The sequence below is a fragment of the Dipodomys merriami genome, unplaced genomic scaffold (genome assembly GCF_024711535.1).
Source record: "Dipodomys merriami isolate MVZ:Mamm:240054 unplaced genomic scaffold, mDipMer1.0.p SCAF_13, whole genome shotgun sequence".
Lineage (NCBI taxonomy): Eukaryota > Metazoa > Chordata > Mammalia > Rodentia > Heteromyidae > Dipodomys > Dipodomys merriami.
This window is the reverse complement of record NW_027202604.1, coordinates 7,665,608-7,689,687: the sequence shown is the minus strand read 5'-3', so window position 1 is coordinate 7,689,687 and position 24,080 is coordinate 7,665,608. Positions and strand designations below refer to the sequence as shown.

Sequence of the window (24,080 nt, the reverse complement as noted above, 5' to 3'; positions counted from 1 at the left end):
GTATGTATGTATGTATGTATGTATGTATGTATGTATGTATGTATGTGTGTGTGTGTGTGTGTGTGTGTGTCAGTACTGGGGCTTGAACTCAGGGCCTCACACTCTTGATTGGCTTTTCCCAATCAAGTCTGGCACTCTACCACTTGAACCACACCTTCACATTAGGCTTTTTGATAGCTAATTGGAGATAAGAATCTAATGGATTTTCCTGTATTGGCAAGCTTTGAACCATTATCCTAGGATTACAGGTATGAGCCATCAGAGCCCAATTTTACTCTCCCTAGAAACTCTTAAGCTCAGGTCACACCATCTTTTCTTTCTCACCAAGAGAGAACAATCAATTATTATGGGTGAGAACAAATCTATCTAGGCATCTGATAGTAATTATTGGGCTTCATTTATATACTTTTTACTTAGAATATTTAAGTTTCTGTTTCTCAAGTAATAATATAAAAGATACATGGAGGTACTTGTAATCGAAGTTTTTACATGGTACTTGAATTAACTATTGATTATAGTCTTCCATATTTTAAGCTTATTAGATCTGCCTTTCTGCCTTTTTTAATATATGTCAAGGCAGGCAAAATGAATTACTTTCTACCTTCAATCAAAAAATAAGGTTCCAATGACTTCAAGGGCCCCACATGAATCACTACAGACTGTTATTGAAAATGATTAAATTCCATTGATATTCAAATCATTTACCTACATACACTGCAGATCATTGTCCTGATCCTGACTACAAAACAAAACTGTATAGAGACACTACTTGAGGTTTAATTCCGGCTCTGCCATTAATTTGATGAATCACAGGGATTCTGTTATCTTATCTGAAAAATAAAGGCGCTCAAAAGGTGATCTTGAAATTCATTCACTACAACCCTCTCAGAGTCCACAACACCTAATTCTGAGCACAGATCTTTACTGATCAAAAAAGTGCAAGGACTTGTACTATCTACTACATTCAAATGTAATCTTAAGAGCAGGTTTCACCTTGTGAACTCAGCTTGCTGTTTCCAGCTGGAATTTAATTCATTCTTATAGGTGTATCTCAAAGTTTTATGTTTACATGAAGTCTTCCTAGTCCCTAAAACAGAAACATCATCTCTTGATCATCCAAATAATTTCTTCAACTATCTTAAATAGGAATATACTATCTATCATCTTACTAATTATGTATGGATATGCTTATTTCTTCAAATAAATTGTCAACTCCTCTGCAGCAAAAATGTTCATTAGTCTTTGTAAGGTCCACTCCTGGATGGAGAGCAGACTCCACCCTCCTCGCGAAGTCTCACCCAGTATCTGCATTACCTCAGCAACTGGTACACCTTGAAGAGGTCACAACTGCATCTGCTGAGGTCACATCTGAATTTGATGTGGCGACACCTTTTTCTGCCCATACCCAAGATAAGGCCTAGCCCAGGCCCAGACGCTCTCTTTCCCACTCTCTTCCCCAGGTCTTTTGCCAGCCGAGTGGAGTGCCAACCTTGCCTGGTCCCAGTAGGTCTATTGAATAAACCTACCCCTTATCTGAAAACCACGTGTGTGGTGCTGTTCTTACTCAGCTACCTCTTTTTAAAAACCTATCATAAATGGTGCCGAAACCGAAACCCAGGAAGGGCTTAAAGTCAGGATAGGTGGGATTCCTCTCCATTTTTTGTTGTTGTTGTTTTTGTTTTTCCCTCTTTTGCTCTGAGGAATACCCACAGTTCTGACGGCCTTTTGAGAACCAGTCTGTCTGCTGTGGACACAGCGCATCGATACCATTGCTGCCTTCACATCCACGTCCACTCCACTTCTCTACTCTGGTGAGTAAAACTACTCTCTCCAGTTCTCTGTTGCTCAAGTCTCTGTCCAGACGTGGTGCCACACCAGAAAGCTCCTACAGCCTTTAGCTGAAAGGCCGGTCACCTCTGAAGCCGAGGATGCTTGGTTTTAGGGGCTTGGCCATTTCTCTCTAGAGGGCTCTGGGGGAAGTCGGGACGCCACTTCTGCCTGGTCAGCTCTCCTTCACTCACCAGACTGACTCTCCTACACATTTAATGGGTGCTACGAGTCACACCCGAGTGGTGAAATCCCTTTGAAATGCCTCCTGTGCTCCCTGGAAAGCCAGAGCGCCTCACTTTTATGCCATTCTCAGATGTACACAGTTTTTGCCACTGCAATGGTAAATGGTCAGAAGTCTGTTTACTTTCAGGTTCTCTTTGCTCTCTCTCTCTGCCAGTCATGTCCAACTTTCCCTATCTCTCCCTTTCTCTTCTACATTTTGACTTGTGCCCGGAAGAGTGTGATGCAGGCTGGGTCCCGGGGACCGCCCTCTAGGTTCCCTCTCAAAGGCTAGCCAATGTAGGCTTGATCTATTTGTTCAGGATTTCTTTGCATTTTTTCAGAAATTCGCCATCTTGAGTTCCATCTTGGCCACATGGTGGGTTAGGAGTTTGGTCTCATCTGACTCTTAACCTTCCACCAAGCTTACTACTCCATCCGTCTGTTCTAAGGTGCCTTGCTAACAAGTTGCTCTTTTCACAGGCCCTGGTAACTGAGGCCCAACCATCTGATGTGCTTTGTTAGCAAAGATGTCTAAACATTGTCAAAATTTTAGGTTGGAGTTTTGCCTTTTTTGTTTTGTGTTGTGTATTCTACTGACTACATGGTTCTAAAATACTGGGCATATCTGTGCTAAAATTCTCATCACATCTAACAAGTTTTGTCATTGCAGAATATTTGTTGGTCAATTCTTGATAAGAACCAGGTAAACTCTACTTATTCTAGTGATCTCCTTGTTACTTTAATTGGAAATCATAAAGGGCTTTTGTGACAAAGATTTCAGTTCAAAGCCAGCCCGGGTTGAAAAATCCCTAAGACTCCATCTCCCAACTAACCTGCAAAGAGCCAGGCTGGAAGCATGGCTCAAGACTCTTATCTCTATCCAGCCAAACACTGGAAGTGGTACTATAACTCAAAGTTGTAGAGTGCTAGCCTTGAGCAGAAGTGCTCAGGGACAGTGCCCAGGCCTTGAGTTCAATCCTCCTTGAATACCAACTGGGACAAGCCATCCCAGCAACGAGCACCTAGACTTAGCTAGTCTGGGGAGCAAGGGACAATGGAGAGGAGTAAAAGGAGATGATATCACATCAGCAACTTTGTGCCTGCCCTTTCAAAATTAACCAGAGCCGGGAGGTCAGTAGAAGTAAGAAGCCTGCCCATCCAATGTCTCTACCTGTCTACCTATTAACTGAACAGGAATTTATATTCTTGCCTTTGTCACCTGACTTCTCTACCTAGTCGCCCGATGTCAGAAGTAGCTAGGGACATTTCTACCAACATTTTTAGCCCCAAGTCCTTCCTCTTGCCATTTATTTGCTCTCTAGTATTTTTTTTCCAGCCCCTCAATGCCTCATGAGACTTCTCCAGACTTCATCTAAGGACTCACGCCACCAAAGGGCAGCTGCTACTCGCTGCCTTCTCTGGGAGGGGACCAAATTCCAGCCTTTTACCCCTAATGTCAATGCCCCTTGTCAGCAGGAAGTAGCCAAAGAGAATCCGCGTCCTATTTCATGATTATTAAAAGGCTGGAATGTAATGTCCGCTCCTGGATGGCTAGCAGACTCCACCCTCCTCGCAAAGTCTCCACCCAGTACCTGCGTTACCTAGGCAACTGGCACACCTGGAAGAGGTCACATCTGCATCTGCTGAGGTCACATCTGAATTTGATGTGGCCACACCTTTCTCTGCCCATACCCTAGATAAGGCCTAGCCCAGGCTCAGATGCTCTTTTTCCCAGCTCTCTCTTTCCCAGCTTTCTTTCCCAGCTCTGTCCCAGTTTTCTCTTTCCCAGGTCTTTCCCAGGCCTTTTCCCACCAAGTGGAGGGCCAACATGGCCTGGTGCCAGCCAGAATGATGAATAAACCTACTCTTTACCTGACATGTTCATTGTGCTGTTCTTACTCGGCTATCTCTTTTTCAAAACCTAACAAGTCTTTATATAAACTTATAGTACACAAAGAAGCATTCCATCAAATCTGTTGATAAATGAGAGGGCCTTGCACACAGTTAAGAGCTTATGAATAAGTACTTATTTCATCAGTGAAAATACTACATTTATTACTTACTTTGTTTTGTTAAAATGGTCAATTAAATTTCTATTATATGATAGCTCCAAAGCGACTAACATGAAGTCTTTGCCAATCAAATCAATTATCTAAGTGCAATGTATGCCGCTTTGATTCTGCGATCATATACATGATATAATGAAATGTATTTTATAGTGCAATGATAAAATGGGAAGAGTGTCAAAAGCCTAATGACGTGGCTTAACATTAGCAGCTAGCCCCCATCTGTTGAATGGACAGGCATGAACAAAGGCATCACAGATCACTTCCCTTAAGGCAATCAGGGAGGGAAAGCTGACGTGTTTGGGCTTCATTCTTGAATGGTTCTGACACCTGCTTCCCTAAGCTAGGTCCTCCATGACAACACCACAGAGAGATTAAAGCCAAAGCTTGAAATACTTAAGCCTATCTGTTGGTGCTCACACAGGAGCCATTAGGACAATCTAGAGCTCCTAAGGAGGTAACAATGTAAGAGGTCATCTGAATAGGCTACTGCATAAACACTTTTTTTTTTGGTGTTAGGCCTGGGGCTTGAACTTAGGGTTTAGTTGCTGTCCCTGAGCTTCTTTTGCTCAAGGTTAGGACTCTATCAGTTGAGCTGCAGATCCATTTCTAGCTTTTTGCTGGTTAATTGGAGATAAAAGTCTCGGGCTGGGAAGGTGGCTCAGTGGTAGAGTGCTTGCCTTGCATGCATGAGGCCCTGGGTTCGATTCCTCAGCACCACATAAGCAAAAAGAAAAAAGCCGGAAGTGGCACTATGGCTCAAGTGGTAGAGCACTAACCTTGAGCTGAAGAGCTGAGGGACAGCGCCCAGGCCCAGAGTTCAGGCCCCACGACCGGACCCAAAAAGTCTCACAGACTTTCCTATTTGAATTGGCTTCAAACCATGATCCAGCCTCCTGGAGTAGCTACAATTATAGCCATGAGCCATGGACACCTGGTTACATAACATTTTTAGCTTTCACAAATTATTCTTTTTTCCTTCTTCTGAATAGAATTACATTTGAAAGTTAAAAGGTAAATAAATATTAATTATGCTAAGAAGATAGGTACATGAAAAGGGCCATCCAGGGAAATGGCTTATGGCTACCCTCCACCTGGGTCCACTTTTCTGGCCTCTGTGCGTATATGCTAAAGCTGCTCATGGCGTATAAGCTGTATTCTCCCTTTTCACAGAGAAACTGGCACATGTGTGAGTTAACCAGTAGAATTAAATAGAATTTGGAAGGTATCACAATCAGAACAGATAAATGCTCATGTTCTTTTGAGAGACTGGAATGTCATCCTCACAGAGAGTAAATGGGAACTATACACAGGACAATAACATAGGCACTAAAAAGTTTCTCATCCTACTTCGTAACTTTCATCCAGATTCTTCAAATTATACATGGGAAACCAAGAAATAAAATGAGATACCCGTTCCAAGGTTAAGTTGGGACAACCTCAAAATAATGTTATGCAAATCAAGAACTACACTTAAAGTTACAGGGTAAGCTCTCAATTCATTCCTAGCAACAGTTAGTCTATTCTGCACAGTTTAAACAGATTAATTTCCATAGGTGAGAATTACGTTACACCAGTCACTTTAACTTTAAATATTTTATAACTTAATTTGCCAGACAGAATTAAGAGCAGAAAAAAAATCAATAAACACTGGGAGTATCATGTGATACAGCTATTCAACTCTGCATTAGAAAAGAGTAATTTCTCAACAAGAGAATACATCTGTATCCTTTTGCCTCTACAAAGTGAATATACGATTAGATGCAGCAAAGCATTAGGTAGTAAGTGTTATTATCTATTAGTCTAGGAAGAGGAAGGGTAGGGAGCCCTGAGCATTGGCCAGTTGATGTATAAATAAAGATGTGGGGCCGGGGAGGGTGGTATGGTGTCCTGAAGGAGCTTTAACAATACCCTAGGAACAAGCAGCCTTATATTTCTTCCCTGATCAGCCTCATGAACTCAGCCCCTGAACTCAGCCCAGTTTATCATTTACTCACAGGGTACTGCCACCTTATTCTCAAGAGGTCCCTGTTAAAAAGTTTCCAGGAAGAAATGTCACTGAATGACTGCCAAAGACATCAGTGAAAAATCTAAGGATCAATGCAGTTAGGTCTGTGATTTTATTTGTGGTTTCAGTTTAAAAACCATTTATAAATATCAGTGACTGCTTGTGGCTACTTCCTATAAAACTTAAAGAGTCAGGAGGAAAACTTCAAATCTTTCCCATTTTATCTTTTTCTCCTACCATTCCAACATCCCTCCTCCAAAGGGATTCCAGCACAGGCCTCCTATGGCCTCTCCTATGGCTCTCCAAGGACAGAGGCCATTCATGCTGGTCTTTGTAGCCCCTTCTCCACCACATGGCATGACCCTCAAGGTCTCTCAGATGCACTTGAAGCTGGCCCTTCGGTGCCACTCTTTGTCATTGGTGTTCGCTGGTCAGTGTTTAGCCCCTTGCATCTCTTACATTTCTATGAGCTGTACACTGAGATGGGAGGAAAGGGTAAGCACCAGCTACGATGAATGGCTACTCCATAAGAACCTAGGAAACAGCTCAGAAATTCCCTTTTTAAAACAGTGATCAATTGCTTACATTTCTTTCTTCTGCTGTGTACTTCCAGATATATTTACCCAAAGACCAAAAACAAACAACAACAAAAAAAAGCATTTTCCAAATAAATTCTTCAGAACTTTGGATTTGGGTCAGGTCAAAGTACAAAACAGAGAATATTGTATCTTCCACCCTCTGAGAACCCCACTGTGCCAACAAATAAAAGGCCCCTCAGAAATCTGCAGTAACCACATCTGTTCAGTTTTACTCAGACCAGTATTTCCACCTTAAAATTATTCTACCTTAAAACCCTTTCTCTTTGTCACATTTACTAATGAAAGAGAAAGAAACTAAAGTTCCTCAGAACTCAGTGTGAGAAATGCTGGCCTGATGTGTTTTTATTTCCCGCAGAGTTCATAAACCCTCTAAATTACAGCCTTCAGGCCAACTCTCAAAATAGTTAAAAATGTATCCGTTAAGAGCCAAGTAAAATAGTATGCACCTCTAATCCTGGCACTCAGAAGGCTGAGGTAGGAGTTTAAGGCCAGTGTGGCTATATAGAAAGTTCAGACCAACATAGGATAAGTAGGGAAAAAAAAGTTACAATGTGTGATGCCAGTCCTGTGTTGTCCTTGAGAGCAGCAAGCTACATCAGATGCTTCATGTAGCCTTGCAGCTGGTGCTTTCAGAATGGAGGAGTAACAGGTCAGTGCTCTCAAGTACCCCAAGCACCCTCCAGGATAAAGGATAACACAGCCTTATGTGGCTGGTAAGGGAGTGTCCAGCACTGCCCTTAGTCCTGCCAGGCTAGAGAGCTCCGGCCAGTACACATTGCAAGTTCTGACAGCTTCAACTACATCAGAATCTAGATGTGGGTGCTGTGCATCCATTAAATTCTCCCTTAGGGTTGTGATAAATCAAGTACAAGAAGAGCAGGATGCAATTAAGAAAAAGCAAGATAAATCTTACATGCAAAAATGTAATATTCTAGGTGTCCTGAGGATACCTCACAAATACAGGTGTCTTGGAGCAGTTTCTGTGAGGAAGTAAACTGTTGCACGGTAGTCATGTAACTCAGACCCATCTGCCCTGGATGCTGTTTCAAATTTAATCTTTAAAAACATCACATTTCTTTTTGCCAGGCACCGGTGGCTCATACCTGTGATCCTTGCTACTCAAAAAGGCTGAGATCTGAGGTTACTAATTCAAAACCAGCCCAAGCTGGAAAGTCCATGAAACTCTTATCTATAATTATCTACCAAAAAGCTGGAAATAGAGCAGTGGCTCAAGTGGTATAGTGCTAGCCTTGAGCAAAATAGTTCAGGAACAGTGCCTAGGCCTTTAGTTCAAGTCCAAGGACCAGCGCGCGTGCACACACACACACACACACACACACACACAACTTGTCATCTCTACTGGGTTGAGGAATGACAAAATAAATCAATGGCTGGTTCCACGAAAAAAAAAAATTAAATTCTTTACTATACGAGTAGAAAGTAGAGTATCTTTTGGAAATCCATTTAGATATAGTTCTTGAGATGCTGACAAATGTTTAATTCAACAGAGGCCAGGGACTCTGAATTTGTTTTCTAAGACAAAATCAGCACACTAAAATCTTTGGCAGACAACACACCCAAGGGAGCTATTTTTCTAGATTAGTTGAAGAAGTATGGGGTAGAAAAGCACCCCTCAGCAAGGACTTCTGAGGTGACTCTCTCATTAGCCCACATGAAAAGAAAATAAACAACTCACCATGTCATAGGTTGTCACAATCTTCTTCAGAACTTCTGGCACAATTCCCTGCAACTCCATCGTGGGATAGGGCTCGTTGAGGTTGAGGACCACCAGGGGTGTGTTATCAGGCCCCAGGAAGCGGGGAGACACGGCCAGCATGCATTGCATGAGATTGGCCACTGAAGACAGGCCACACAGCTCCTTGAATGACACCACTGCATTCTGCCCAATAGAAAGAAAGGAAACACGCGGTAATTAAACAGGGGCTTTTAATTTCTCATGGATATTACACTTGATAAAACCTGGTTACACTGGGACCGGCTGGTACAAAAGTTATTGGCAATGTGGTAACAGAATTAGCTAATGATCATTTTATCTGTGGAAAAAATGACTTCTTTCCAAAGTAAATAGAGTGACAGACACTGGTAATGCCAATTTATCAAAAGTACTAAAAACACAAATAAGTCAAATTCTTCTAAAGGGCAAAGCTCTTTTCAGGTCAAAGTTCATGATAGTGCCAATGCAGATATGAAATTATGAGCAAAGATGGCTTTGACATTTAAAAAATGTAAAGATTAAGAACAGATCAAATTGAGCTTAAGGTAAGTATTAAATGCACCAGCTATCCATAAAGGAAAGGGTTATTCATAAGGTAGGAACTTGACTCTATCCCTATTTATGTTGCTGATTCCAAAACCAAAGGACCTTGGAGAACACCACTATTCACATTACCCTTGGGACCTTGGTTCATTTGACCTATTATCGTATTTACTGCTCTCAAAGCTTTTCTCTCACCTCTCCCTCCCTTTCTCTGTAATCCCTAGAGCTATGCCATTAAAATTTCCATTAAAGAAAACTCTCAACACTAGGAGATCCTGTCATTTTTGAATACTTACCAAGCATTAAGCTATACAAGGCAGTTACTGAAAATTACCTCATTTAATCTTTCAACAAACCATGTGATGGACAAGGAAACTAAGCCATCAATAGAATCCCTATGGTCACAGTTGTGAGAGTCATGATTTTAACTCACATCTATTGATTTCCAGGCCTATATTTTCAGAGACTGTGCTCTAATAACAAGCCAGTTCTAATCACAGACTAGTCAGGCATGGATTCCAGGAACACTGTACTCTATCTGGGCAGAGGATGTGACCAAGAAAGGGTAGATTTAGGCCCTGTAGGTCTTGTGCCTTTGGCTTCTCAGTACCCTGGGTTCTTGGAAAAAGGAACACTTTAGTTTTAAATAAAAACCTTTCATTTTTATTCATATTGTTTTAAACAGGGCCATCAAGCTACTATTGTTTGCTTCAAAATCACTTTAATGGTGGCTGTGTATAGAAATAAACTATCGGATTGCTTAAAGTGAGGTCCCCAGAGCACCTTACCACCTCATTCTATTTTCTAGACAACATTCACCTGCACTGGCATGTTGTCCTGTTTGTTTATGTGCCAGCTTACTGTTTGTTTCCCCTTCCCACATCCCATCCCAGCAACAGCAAAGCGCCTTGAGGGCAGGCACTCCATCTGCCTGCTCCTGCTGCATCCCCAGGCTGCTGGCCTGAACACCGCAGGCCCTCATTAAACATCACCTTCAACTGCACTGTCAGTTCAGTGCACACATAGGCTCTGGAAAAGATGAGGCCGGAGCTCTGGCAGGTCCCTAAGGGAGTCCTGTGCCACATGAACACCAGCAACCACCAGGCAAGGGACAATGTGGCTTGCCTGGAGCTGAGGGATTATCAAACCACCTTCAAGTTCAGAAATGAGAAAACCCTTCCAATTTCAGTTATGTTTTTACTTAGAAAATAAACGTCCCTATAGTGGGAAAGTGTTTCTGCTCATTAGGTATCTTGGTAGACTGGGAAAGTATGTTCAAAAGATGGTTTCAGTCAGATTTTATTGCTGCCATTTTCATAATAGTGGTTTTAAAATAAATAAAAAATAAGTCACTAGAAGGGTTGGAGTCCATCCTTTGCAGGTGTGCCTTTCCATAAGGTTAGATGCATGGACCATTCTGTATTCAGTGTATGAATTCTAACTGATTGCTTTAAGGCACTGTATATTTCAGGGGTAATTATTGCCTTAGGCTTTAATAAGTTCAGATTCCACAAATATTTTACTTGAAAAATTAGCTACACTTTAAAATTAAGAGGATGTTAGTAAACAAAAAGTGGTTCATTGAAGAACTATCTTCCTGGTAGTCAGGTATTCTATGACTTAAGCCAAGTCCAAGTCCTTTTTGCTTTAGCTGTTTTTCTAGATAGGCTGTTACACCTTTGGCAGGGTCTGCTTACACCAAAATCCTCCTAATCTTCACCTCCTTAGGAGCTGGGATTATAGGCATGAGCCACTGCACCTGGGACATCTATCTCTTTTGTGATATGCAGAGATATCAGCAATTTCTATGGACAACTTAAGAGCTATTAATGAGTCATTATGAAGTACTTAGATGAGCACTATGTAAGGGAGCAACAAGGTCAATTTGTTCTACTATACAATCAATATTTTCAACAACTAGAGTTTTTAAAATTTAAGTGGTAAAGAATAAGACTAGTAAAAAACATTCTCATAAGCAGCTTCAATCTACAAATTACAAATTATTTTAAACACACTATTGTTTAAAAAAAAACCAATGGACATTCACTATGTAGGAACAACTTTGAGTAATAAACATAAGCACGCACCTGCATATTTTCTCTGAGATCCGTGGCATCCCGTATGGGGGGCTGAGCATTTTTGAACACTTCATCTACAGTTTTAATCCATAGTGTTCTCAGAGATGCGTATTCCCTGGATTTCTTCCCTTTTCTCACAGAAAGGCCTCTTTTATGAGGCTTCCCTCCTCCTCTTCGGTTCGTAATAGCCACATGGACGAACAAAGAGGCATGTGCTAGAACCTCTCCAGTCAAAGACTGTAGAGGAACATGGCGGTATCCTGTTTGTAAACATTCAAAGGGAATTGTATACTGACCAATGAATTCGTCCCCAATGTAATCATCATCCAGCACTACGAAGCGCACCATGGCCAGTTCAGGAAGGTTGATCTGAAACTCAAAACTTTCATCAAAGATGGGGGCGTCTCCATTCTGGTGCACTGTTTTTGTCCTTTGCTCAGCACAGTCAGCAGGGATTCCATGGATTTCCACATAGATGTAAGGATCTACCACATCACCTTTGGCACCAGACCCTTTAGGTTTGGGGAAGTTCTGGCCACTAATGATTTTGATATGAAGGAGCTGAGGTGAGACTCCTGGGACAGAGTCTTTTGTATTGGCACTGAAGAATGAAACTTCTTCCCTCATGATGGCTGGCCGCAGGACATAGCCACAGTTGCCATTTTGCCGAAACCAGCCAATATTCAGGTCCATCATCAGCCCTGGAGTCTGAAAGTTCATGGCTACTATTTGACAACCACATTTCCAAAAATCTTGTGGATTCATGTTACTGGAGTCAATTCTCATGGGACTGGGAAAGACCCTGGCAAGGAAACGCTTGTTGTAATTTACAAAGTCTCCTGGATTTTCATTGGCATATTTGCTGGCAAGCACTTCATTAAAGGAACAGACTTCCCAGTACTTCTGAACTTGAAATGATACCTGAAATTCTTTGAACTGAACTGACTTGCAGATGCTTACCAGTTCAGATAGTTCTTTACAGAGTTGAAATCGCTTCACAGGCACATTGTTGGGCTGTTCCATGTTCTCTTTGCCCATCCTCTGAGACATTTCTGCACCTTCATCTTCATCAGTAACATCACCTTCAACTCCAGAACAATTTGAAGACAGCTTCTTTGCCTTAATGAGAATTTTCCCTTTCAGGACATCTGGGGATGGCAGGTAAGATTCTTCCACATTGGGCGATGTTGTGTATAGCTTGTCTCCTAAAATTTTCTTCATGTGTTGAACCATGACCTTCTGTTGTCTGATAGAACAGTGATTTTCTAAACATAAGATAAGAGGATACTCTGAAGCAAAGAATGCATACTTGTTAATAATATCAATGACGCTTCGGAAGACTATCTGAGAGGTCATGGTGTGGCCTGTGTAAATAACAGGTTCATTATCGGGCCCATCCCAGACATCTAATTCAACACTACGGCAACCCATTTTAAGAGCTCGAATGTAACCTGTGATGTCTGAAGGACCTCGGAATTGATCCTCTATTAAGTATGTATTATGAGATGAGTTTATAAAATAATGAGACAAAGGTTGCTTCATGTCCTGACAGACTTTCTTATGTTCTGGGTCAAATATATAACAGTCAGGTGACATAAGGTAATTAGTGAACCCGTCTATTGAGAGCCAGCCCTTTTCCTGACCCTCCTTGGATGGCTCGTACTTGTGAATAATTTCAAGGCTTATTTCCTCATTTATATGTGCCACACCCTGTTCTGCCTCAAGAAACATCATAAGGTCCTTGGTGTCAAGAAATTCTTTATTGCTTGAAAACTGAACTAAAAGGAAATAAATTTCAGGTCTAGTACAAAGCTCGTGGAAAACCTCAATAAATTCTTCCTTTGTGACTTCAGTACCATCTTTGTCCTTCGATTTGTGCAATTCTTTGAACTTAAGCTCAATTTTGCTCGTTTTTAAACCAGGATTGAGGTTTCGGATACACTGCACGGCATTACACAGAGTTATATGTCCAAGATTATCTACATCAATTTCACTAAACATTTGTGAAATCCAAGAAGTCCTCATATTATCTTGGCTACTTTCCAACATATCAAGTGTATGTTTTCCATAAGAAATTAGGTACCGGAGTCCTGTGACCCAGATGTTCGCAACATCTGCAGAGTTGGCAACCAAATCAAGTGACTCATAATTTTCTCCATATATGACCGAAAACGCACAGTCTTCAGATATCTGGTCAGAAATGCCATTGCTACGGAATATGTCTGTGTTTTTTCCTGTTCTCACTTCCTTGATGGATTTAATGTCAATCTTGGCTTTCTCGGAATCCTTCTTCGATGGCTCCCACCTTAGGCTCTGCATGTCGGCATCTAGTAAAAAGTACCTATGGTATATTCTAGAGTTGGAGCGAACCTTTTTGAGTTCTGAGCCCTCAACCATTGAGTTGATACAATCACTTGCGCTGCTGATCTTCTTTTCTGTGGGCATGCTGCTGAAGGACACTGTTTTCTTCCTCTCCCTTTTCTGTTTTGAGCCATCCTGAGAGAAAAGAATACTGTGTTAGAATAATATAATCATAGGTATCTATCTTCAGTAGTAGGAATTAACACTGAATTTCCCTGAAAAATATACTATTCTGGGTCCTGTGACAAATGAGTGATCAGTTAAAAGGAAAGGAAAGGAGGAAGGGGAGAAGGGAAGATGTGAGACAGGGAAGTGGAAGAGTGGAGGAAGGGGAAGGAGAAGTTCATAACCTAATACCAAATCCTTACTTAGTAAGTCATATTTACCAAGGAATATGAATTCAATAACATGTAATAAAAACTTCTATGCATAGTAACATACAGTAAGAATCAGCTATATAATTTTCCAGATCCAGGGAATTATGAGAATGTAAGACTCTGCTCAACAATTATTAAGAGCTAGATACCAGTGGTTCACTCCTGTAATCCCAGTTTAGGATGCTGAGATCTGAGGATCACAGTATGAAGATAATCTGGGCTTTAGGAAAGTCCATGAGACTCTTAGTTCCAATAAATTACTCAGAAGAGCTGGAAGTGGCACTGTGGCTCAAGTGGTAGAATGCTAGCCTTAAGTAAAAAGAGACTCAAGGACAGCACCTAGGCCCTGAGTTCAAGCCCCAGGACCAGAAAAATAAAATAAGAATTTTAAGAAGACTGCAAAAGAATATGAAGTCAGGCACAGAGCCCTTCTGAGTGTGGGGCTTATGGAACTGCACAGGTTCATACACTCATGAAGCAGGTGCTATGTGCATGTATATAGGTATGTATGAATGTGTATGTATGTAAGTATATGTATACATCTCCTATACCAGTGTCTCCTAAAGGCTTATCATCAGACCATTCGCTTCAGAATGACTTAAGTTGCCTTGTTAAATATAGATTCCTAGGCCCATAGAATCAGACTGCTATCTAGAATGGGCTGGAACTTGCATTCTACCTCACATGATGTGAAGTAGACTAAGGTCTAAAAACATTTCCTGGCCACTTGGGCTCATCGAGATGTTTGAGCTATTTTTTCGACTATTGAACAAATGCCAAGTATGAATTAGCAAAGTGTGTGTTAAGTGGATAGACACTGGAATTTTCAGATACTCCTGACTCTTCAGAGTTTCACAGTAAACGAGTCACAGTCTTAAATACTTCAGGCACCTGTGTCTTTTCTATGGCAGTTAAATTTGAGAGACAGGCCTAGATTACAGATGGGTGGGAGCTTCTACTATTCTACAGTTGGCTGCATTAAAACCTAATTCTATGTACCAGGCTAATGCTGCCTAGGACAATGTTAGCTAAGAACTCACACTATAAATGGGGATTATTAATACTGCCCATGAGAAAAGCTCTGGTAGTGCCTACTTTTGAAGGACTTTGCTTCGCCAATAATCTACTTCCAACTTATCCTTCACAATGCAACACATTCCCACCATAGCAGCCGACTCCCACCTCTACACAGATACTTCAGACCTTAACTTCACAGATACTTTTATTTGGAAACAAAAAAGTCCAAATGATCTCAAAATGTCCATCACAATTTTAACTTAAAACACAATTTGAACAGGCCTTTCAGGAAGTGATAAATTCTCAGCAAGGTCACTGCATTCAATGATAAAGAACAGGAGCGGGGATTGGGATTGCATCTTTCATGGCAATAAAAGTGCATGGAAAATATACAAAGGTGATTGTGATATTTCTGCTCTGTGTAGAATCTATTTTGAATAAATCTCTATATTTTAAGAAGCTATTAAGCTAGTCTGTGTCTGAAATTTAAAACCACTTTTATTTTTTGATGACCTGCATTTCCAAAAGCTATCTGTAGGAAGTAATTAAAATTGAACTTTAAATCATACAGGTATCATTTCCCTCAAAGTTTCAAAATTAAACACAGAGGCTTTTGTGATCTGAGAGCCAACAGAAAAAAAAGCCACCAGGCAGAATATTTCTTTCTAAGTGTGTGTTCAGAATGATAAAGTGCAAAACAGGTAAAAACTGGTCATTGTATCTGTAAGATATACTGTATTATAGTCATTCCAAATCACTAAAGCTTAGATTCTATTCTATCCAAGCAAGTTGGCATGAAATTAAATTTGTAATCAGCCAGGCATAAGGGCATGAAGGAAATTATAAATTTCCTCATTCTCAGAATGAAGGATGTCTTTACTTCCAAAAAAGACATGTTTATCTTCAATAAAAGACAATGCGCTAACTCAGTGAGGGAATTTCACAGTCTTTACAAATTGCATCACAAAGTGCCACCAGTAAGAAAGAGTCACAAAGATAAATGGAGGTACTTATTCATTGATCCATTAAAAATATACAGTATTTTCTCAACACTATAATCTTTTATCCTGCCACTTTTATACACTGATTAATAGTCTACTGAAGCTTTCTAATTTGTTGCAAATGATACACTTCAAACTCAGTTTTATTATTAAGAAGGAAAGGCTCAACAGCCGTTTGTTAATTGCATTCACACATCACATGTAATATGGTTACACACTTACTACCTGTTGGATAGACAGTAGCACTGCCTTCCTTTTCCAAAGCCTGCCCAGGCTTTTATTGGAGACTTTGGTTTCTGAATGAAGCACAGGATGACTACCCCAAAACAGGCTGATATAATGACAGGAAGGGCACCTACTTGTAGAGACTTCCTGTCTTGTCTTCCCTCTATCTACTGTTGCTTAGAGTCATCCTGTCCCCCCCCCCCCCCCCGCCACAGCATATCAAGTCCTCAATGAGAAGATGGTTCTCATTAGAACATCTAGCAAAGGAGTATATTGACTTAGAGACTCTTTTGATTTGGATCTTAAATGTTCCCCGAAGCTCCACTGTTGAAGGCTCAATCCCCAGTATAATAATATTCAGAGGTAGTGACTTTGGGAGGTGACTGAATCATGAGGGGCTGATGAATAAGTTCACTTATGGATTTGTAGTCTAATGGGCTATTAGGAGAAGGTGGAACATTAGGAGAGGAAGCCTAGGTAGAAGAAGGAGGGCATTGGGGGAGTGCCCTTGAAGGGTGTATCTTGTTCCCAGCCCCTTGCTCTCTCCGTTTCTACTTACCAGGCACCATCAGGTGAGCTACTATCATGGGCTCCTTGCCATGCTGTTCAACCTCACCACAGGCCCAGAAAAAGCCAAGAGACCACAGTCTGGAGCCTCTAAACCACTTGTTTCAAATAAATGCTTTCCTTTTGTTGTTTTTCTCAGGCATTTAGTCACTGTGGCAGAAAAGCTGACACAAAGACCAACGGGAAGAGCAGACGTGAGCTTGCATTCATATCAATGGATGGACCAGATCTGCTCACTGGGAGCGGTAGGTAGAGGTGACAACTAAAGAAGAAGGCAATCTGGTCCTCCAGGCCATGAGGAAATGAAGGTGAGGACAGAAGCACTTGAACCAGAGGGAGGCATAGTGAGGTTCAATGGTAGGAAACTGGATCTCAAACCACCAAACGCCTGGAATCTCTATCTCTACCCATTTCAACCTGCCCTCCATTCTTCAATCCAGCAGTGGTCAAGCACTTGCCTAAGCCAAGCAGCTGCTGAGCAGCAAAACTGGAATCTACTTTCTATGCTGTTTCAAACATCAGATATTAAACAGAATGCTGAAAACTACTTCAACTGTACGTGTTACACGTATGGCTTTTTAACTCAAAACTCGCTGAATCTAATGAATATGTACTAATAATCCAAAACTTAAAGAAAACAAAAGTTTTCTCCTGAATTGGAAGTACCTTGAAATACTTTAAAAAATAGTATAGCAGGGCACCAGTGGCTCATGAATGTAATCCTAGCTATTCAGTGGGCTGAGACCTAAAGGATCAAGGTTTGAATCCAACCTGGACAGAACAGTCCATGAGACTCCATCTCACAAAACCCAGCAAAATGCACACTGGAGGTATGGCTTAAAGTGGTAGAGCTCCAGCCTTCGACAAGAAAGCCCAGTGAGAAAGTGCAAGCCCTAGTACTGGCACAAACATAGTATGAACCATTTCTCAGAGCTGGCTCATTTCCTAAAGGTTCTTAATGGTACAGGTGACAACATGAAAATGTGGTCATATTGGTGCATTTCTGCTTTTCCATCGAAGCAAAAGAAAGCATACACAAAAATGATACAGACAGAAGGAAACCAGTTTCCAAAAGAATCTATCCTTAGATCAACCCTGCAAAAGTCTATAGGTCTCAGAACAAGAAAATGTTAACACTGGAAAGAAGCTTAGAGATTCACTTATACATTAACTAGAACCTATTTACAGAGTAACAATTTTATGCCAGGAGTGTTTTAGGTAAAGCAATGAACTGAATAGTGACTAAAGAAACTTTGTGTATCACCGCAAATTCATAAAGAATAAAAATATTTGTGGAACTTATCCTTAGCACTGAAAATTGATATAGTTATATTGTATACTATGGAAACTACACAGATTTTGAAAAAACACTGCCTTCTTTAATAGGAGGTTGTCACTAAAAATAGAAGGCCACTTGTGATATTTCAGAAGTAACAATTTCATCAATGTGTATGAGCAGCTTCATAAATTCTCATCCGACATGAGGCAATAAATAGGTGGCTTCATTTCTCTCCCACTGGCAACTGGCAGCTAGAACTGATCCAACTGACCCCACTCACTAATTCTGCAGAAGACTAATCTGTGGGGCTGGAGTCTTGTCAAGGGCTTACAATGGTAATGTCTTACTAGAAGGAAGTTATCTCTTACTTTCTACCATGTTTCTTCTATATTTCAAAACTGATTTGTTTCCATTTCCTGTTTGATTATCCCTCAATAAACAAAATGAGAAAGTACTGCATCCTTATCCAGATTCAAGGCCCAGAAAAATAGCAACTATGTCTAGCCAGTGATGCAGGTGTTCAGGTGGGGGATGTTGGAATGGCTGGGAAACAAAGCAACCCTTTATCCTTTGGTTTGTTCTGAGTGAGGCTGTTTCAATGGAATTATAAATAACACTTAAGAAAAAGGTATGCAGTCTGTATGTTTATCAAATGGTAGGTCTAAAACACTGTTGAAAAACAGTGGGCTAAAGAAACTTCTTTTACAAAATAAAGCAAAAACCCTAAAAGAAGAACTTGAGATAATTAAATAAGCACAGCACGGCCCAACCTTTCTTCAGCTCAGTAACAATAACTTGGAATTGAAAGAATTAGTCATGCCAGGCACATCAGGGTTACCTTGCAAGATTTTCCACACATCTTTAAAACTTTTATGTGCTCTCAAAGATGAACAAAAAGGCCAAAACAAAAAGAGGATTTGGAGTAAGAGGGTCATCCTGAAGGTTATTTTATACAATAAGAGGAATTGAAGAAAAGTATAATAAAGAAATCTAGGTATGGTCAAATGCTGATTCTGGCTCATGTAGTTGGACCCTTTATTCAAAGTATTCAGGTAATGGCTGAGGAAGTAGCCAAAAGGAAATGTCTCTCCTATTCTAACAAGAAAAAAAAAAAAACTTAATCCTTCTTGTAGCCATCAGAGAGATATGGTCTCAGTGAAACTGAATTCCAAAGAATAAGATGGTACAAGTAGAAACAGTCTACAGCAACTGTGCCATGTTTGGTAGAACATGACAGAAGATGGCCATTATAGACACCCATTAGAAGAAAATCAGCTAAAATTCTAAGGAATTTTCAAGGCCAAGTGTGGGCTAGTCTGTCAACTGGGAACCCCTGACACAAGAAGAGTTATACTCATAAATCCTCCCCATAGGTACTCCTGAGAAATACTGTAGGCAGAGTAAAAAAGCAAGTCTGCTCCTGGTATTAGGAATGCAAGAGGTTAGAGGCTTCCACTAGGGCATAACATGGAAGTCTTTCTGTTTTACAAACCCTCTTCTCATGTGAAGCACATGCACTAACCCTATGGGGGAAGAACAATAGCAGGACTTTTTCTTAGAGCCACTAGAAGAGTCAAAAATAAATCCATATGCCTCTAAAACCAGACAAAGATAACAGAACCCTTTAACTCAGGAGCTTGCACCAAGAAATGCAGACTCTTCTATGATTAGGAGAGTGGCAGAAAGCTATCTTCTGCCCAAAGTCAATATAAATACATGCAGAGTTTGGCTGCTACATGGAACAGTGCAGAAAAGTTAACAAGGCCTGCATCAGTGCCCCAAGTGCATACGACTGCCTAAAACTATAGCTGGACCAAGAAATCTTATGACCCTACCCAAAGCCTAAGACTGAGTCTTAATCTCTACTAGAAGAGAAAGACAAAGAAAATGGGAAGAAACCCACTCTATCACAGGCATTCACAGCTGAAATATGACATGACAGTAAAACAGAAATATCTAGTATATCCTCCAAAGTTCTAACCCCAACCCAAAACACAACATGAGAATGGACTAGAAGAATTTGAAGCTAATGGTGCACTGAAGGTAACAATGGCCACTAGAACCCAAACTTGGTTCAGTTACTGATGAGACTCAGTTTTTCCAATACTAATGACCTGGCATGCCCATTTCTGAGCACAAATATTATCTCAGTCTCTATGAAATGTGATATATAGCATTTAATAAAAACTGTAAGACAAAGAAAAAACCCATTGTCAAGAGGTAAAGCAACCAATAGAGCCAGACTCAGATGTAACTTTGGTGTCGGAACTGTTAGATAAGGACTTTAAAAACAACCTTTATACAATATATTAAAGGAGCTCATAAGGAAAAAAAGGAACAAATGTGCTTGATTAGGTAGCATATTTCATACAGAAAGACAGACATTGGTTCAATGAAAATTTTATTTTGAAAATTCTAGAATATCTGGATTAATAGAGTCTTTTGATAGGATGACCAGCAGACTGAACAAAGCCACAAAAATATCAGTGAATTGGAAGATAAATCAATAGAAATTATCCTTATTAAAACACAAAGAAATGAAGATAAAAAAAGAACATTAAAGAAATGTTACCCAACATATGGGAAAATGGAGTCCTACTAAGTAAAGAGAAACAACAGGGATGAATATTTGCAAAGAGTTCCCTAGAATTTTCTAAAATGAGGCGAAGCAGGACCAAACAAACACACAACTAGACATATCTTAGTCATACTGAAAAAAAAAAAAACAGAAGAAAGGCTTAACATTAAGGAAAGGAAAGGTATGGCTAGAGAAACCCAAATAAAAATTAACTATAAACTGAGCATGGTGCCACTTGCCTATAATCCTAACATTCTAGAGGTTCAGGCAGGAGGCAGGAATATCAAGGCTTCAAGGTCAGTCTAGACCACAGAGACCCTGTTTTAAAGAGACAACAGAATGCTCATATGGTGACCCACTTACACTGAACAAGCAGTTCAACTGACAACCATTGGCTGTTTGCTGGACTATCAGCTTACACATGTACTTCTTATAAGGAATACTGCTGTAAGCCCAATTTTCTTTCAAAAGACTGCAGTCCCTAAAGGAACTACAAAGGGGCCCTAACCTAGGTGGTACTCTTGAAAGGATCACAGTTTGGTTTCAGAGACTCCAGAGACTGTACACAGAATCTGGAAGTGATGTACACACCTAGCCTCCTCTTAAAAGCTGAGGGTCATGGTTGCTAGCATAAACTGTAGAAGGCCAAGAAAAAGATGATTGTTTCCTGGGAAGAATGCCAGACTTACATGTTCAAGTAAAGGCGAAGGTTAAATGTTTTAAGGATTAGTAAGGAAATTTTAAGGGTACTCAAAATAAGAAATAATGAGAAGAAAAAGAACTTACTAAATTTATAGATATAAGTAATATATTTTATCAATAAAAAGAACAAAATAAATTATAGGAATACATGGTTTCCTTTATACCAAGGTAAAGAAAACTAATTTAATAGTTTCTAGGTAACACTATAACACTGTGGGTTATAGAATGTGAGCCCACACTGCATATCTGTAGTGCCTCAGTTTCCCCACATGTAAAATAGGCATCAAAGTAATACTTACTCCTGTTATTTATAGTAATTATTTCATCAAGCTGTTATAATGATAAGGTTATATTTGAAAAGGGCTTTAAGTTCTACTTGGGAATTTGTATAACATCAAATCCTGTTAAAAAATATAGCTCAAGCTGAGATTATTTCTTCTTGAAAGAAAAATAAAAACAAACACCATCATAAATATGTGATTGCGATAGTCTGATCACTTAAGATTTGGTTCAGAAGAAACAGAATGAATACTACTCTCTGAATTTTGACCAACTGAGGCTACAAACCTTGGAATGCAACAGAATAGACATGAGGCCAAGCTGTGTGGGGAAATGTCAAAGCCAGATTGGCTCTCAAAGCTTAATGTGGCTGCATTTCCACATCTCCAACAGACAAATAATTAAACCACTTCTTAGAATCTTACATTAATTTTTTAAGAGACAATCAGGACACTATTCTGGCAATTTCATTTGTAAAAAATTATTTTTTTTGAAAATTGCATTAACTTCTAAATCCTGCCAATTTAAAATTGCAAGCTAATTTTATGCTTAGAAATCCACATATAAAAGTTACAAAATAGAAGTAGAGTCTCATAAACACTCATAAAATTTTTGACTAAACCATAATTAAATGGGGGTGGGGTGGGGGGAGGATTGGGTGGAGGGAAGGGAGGTGTATGGGAAGTGATGGGAAGGGGAAACAATGAGGAGGCAACAATGCTTGATAAGAAATGTACTCGTTATCTTGCCCATGTAATTGTAACTTCTCTGTATGGTATTCTCACAATTAAAAAAAATACTAAAAAAAAAAAACATAATCAAAGACCTCACTCAAAGGACTTTATGATCAAGCTTATTCAGGAGATTATTTCTTCACACCCATTCCAACTGCAGTGTACAAAAATCTGTCACTGTGCTTTACTATAAATAAAGAAAACAAAATTCCAATGCCTGTAATATAAAGCTTTCAAGGTCAGGTTTCAGCTTCCAAACCATTTTATGTGATGAGGTAACACTTGCCTTTAAAACGATGAGTTCTTTAACTGTGAAATCAGAGGACTACAATAAAATATAACACTACTCCTATAGGTGAAGCATTTTCATTACTACTAAAATATTTATTCAATGTAAATCTGCACCATCATAATCTACATCTGTGTCTAATGTAAACTGCAATAAAATTCATTGCTTCACTCCAGTAATAAAAAAAACAGTAATAAAAGCACTAAGCACCTATAAATTAGACTTTACATTCTGGGGAAAATAATGATGCTACAGCCTTTTAGTTCATGATCAATCATCATGGTAGTTAAGTGATTTGATTTAATGTGAAAACTGTCCATGTTTCTCAACTGTGAAGATAGTAAATTTATATTAAGGACATGACAGAGTTTGCTAGCTTCCTATACTATGGAACTATTTGAAGATGTGGTTTATATGACTTTAATTGTTAATGACTTTCTACTAAATTATATTGAATTTTGTGTCTTTTAAAGTAACACAAGTTGAACACATAGGTCCAACTATAATCAGTTGTTTTGTTGTTTGTTTTTTGAGATAGGATCTTATTATGCAGCTAAGGCTGGCCTCAAACTCATTATGCAGACTAGGCTGGCTACATCCTACTGCCTCAATTTCTTGAGTTCTGGGATTATAGCCACGTACCACTATTCCCTGCAAAGTATGATCAATTCTAAAGTACCCTATCACTTGTTTTTCCCTTTAAACCATTTTGGTTCTTCATTGTTTTGTTTTTGTTTTTTATTTTATTTGTGAACATACTGTACAGAGGGGTTACAATTACATGGGCAGGATAATGCGTACATTTCTTACCAAGCATTGCAGCCTCCTCCTTTTGTTTACCCTTCACATCCCTTCCCAGTCTCCCCCTTCCCCCCCAATCCCAATCCCAATCCTTCTCCTTCCCCCCCCCCCCCCCGCACCGACGTTGTAAAGCTCGTTTTGGACATGACAACTTGTACTTCTCATTGTTGCAACAGGTCCACCTGTATCCTTAAACAACTGGTTTTTCCCCATCTCCTCCTCAAGTTATACTGACATCAAATATAGTGTAAGCAGGGGTTATACTGTGGGGGAGGGACATACAAAGCAACAAAGAGATAATCTTATAAATGCTTTAGAAACACATGCATGAAAGAAAAAAAACATTAAAGTACATATCTAAGGGTTCATTTTCCTGACATCACATTATCTGACCTTTACCGCTTGACTCATACATATACTAGATATTGCAAATAAGGGAAACCATGGGACCTATGTTTCTTTGGGCCTGGCTTACTTCACTTAATAGAATTTTTTCCAAGTTTTTCCATTTCCTAACAAATGGGGCAATGTTATTCTTTCTGATGGAGGCACAGAATTCCATTGTGTATATATACCACATTTTCTTGATCCATTCATCTACTGAGGGGCATCTGGGTTGGTTCCATATCTTAGCTATGGTAAATAATGCTGCAATAAACATTGTTGTGCTGGTAGCTTTAGTGTGGTCTTGTTTGTAAACATTTGGGTAAATGCCCAAAAGTGGGATTGCTGGGTCATAGGGGAGTTCTATGTGAAGTCTTTTGAGGAACCTCCATACTGCTTTCCAAA

The 24,080-nt window shown here is 39.8% G+C and overlaps 1 protein-coding gene across 1 annotated transcript in view; it reads right to left on the bottom strand.

Annotated features, from left to right (window-relative positions):
• Positions 1–24,080, bottom strand: part of Plcl2 (phospholipase C like 2) — a 175,326-nt gene that overhangs the window by 54,283 nt on the left and 96,963 nt on the right. The window contains exons 2-3 of the mRNA XM_070018650.1: positions 11,091–13,577; positions 8,422–8,625 (exon numbers count right to left, since the gene is read on the bottom strand). Coding sequence (XP_069874751.1) covers positions 8,422–8,625; positions 11,091–13,577 — 2,691 coding nt within the window. The remainder of the gene's footprint in view (positions 1–8,421; positions 8,626–11,090; positions 13,578–24,080) is intronic.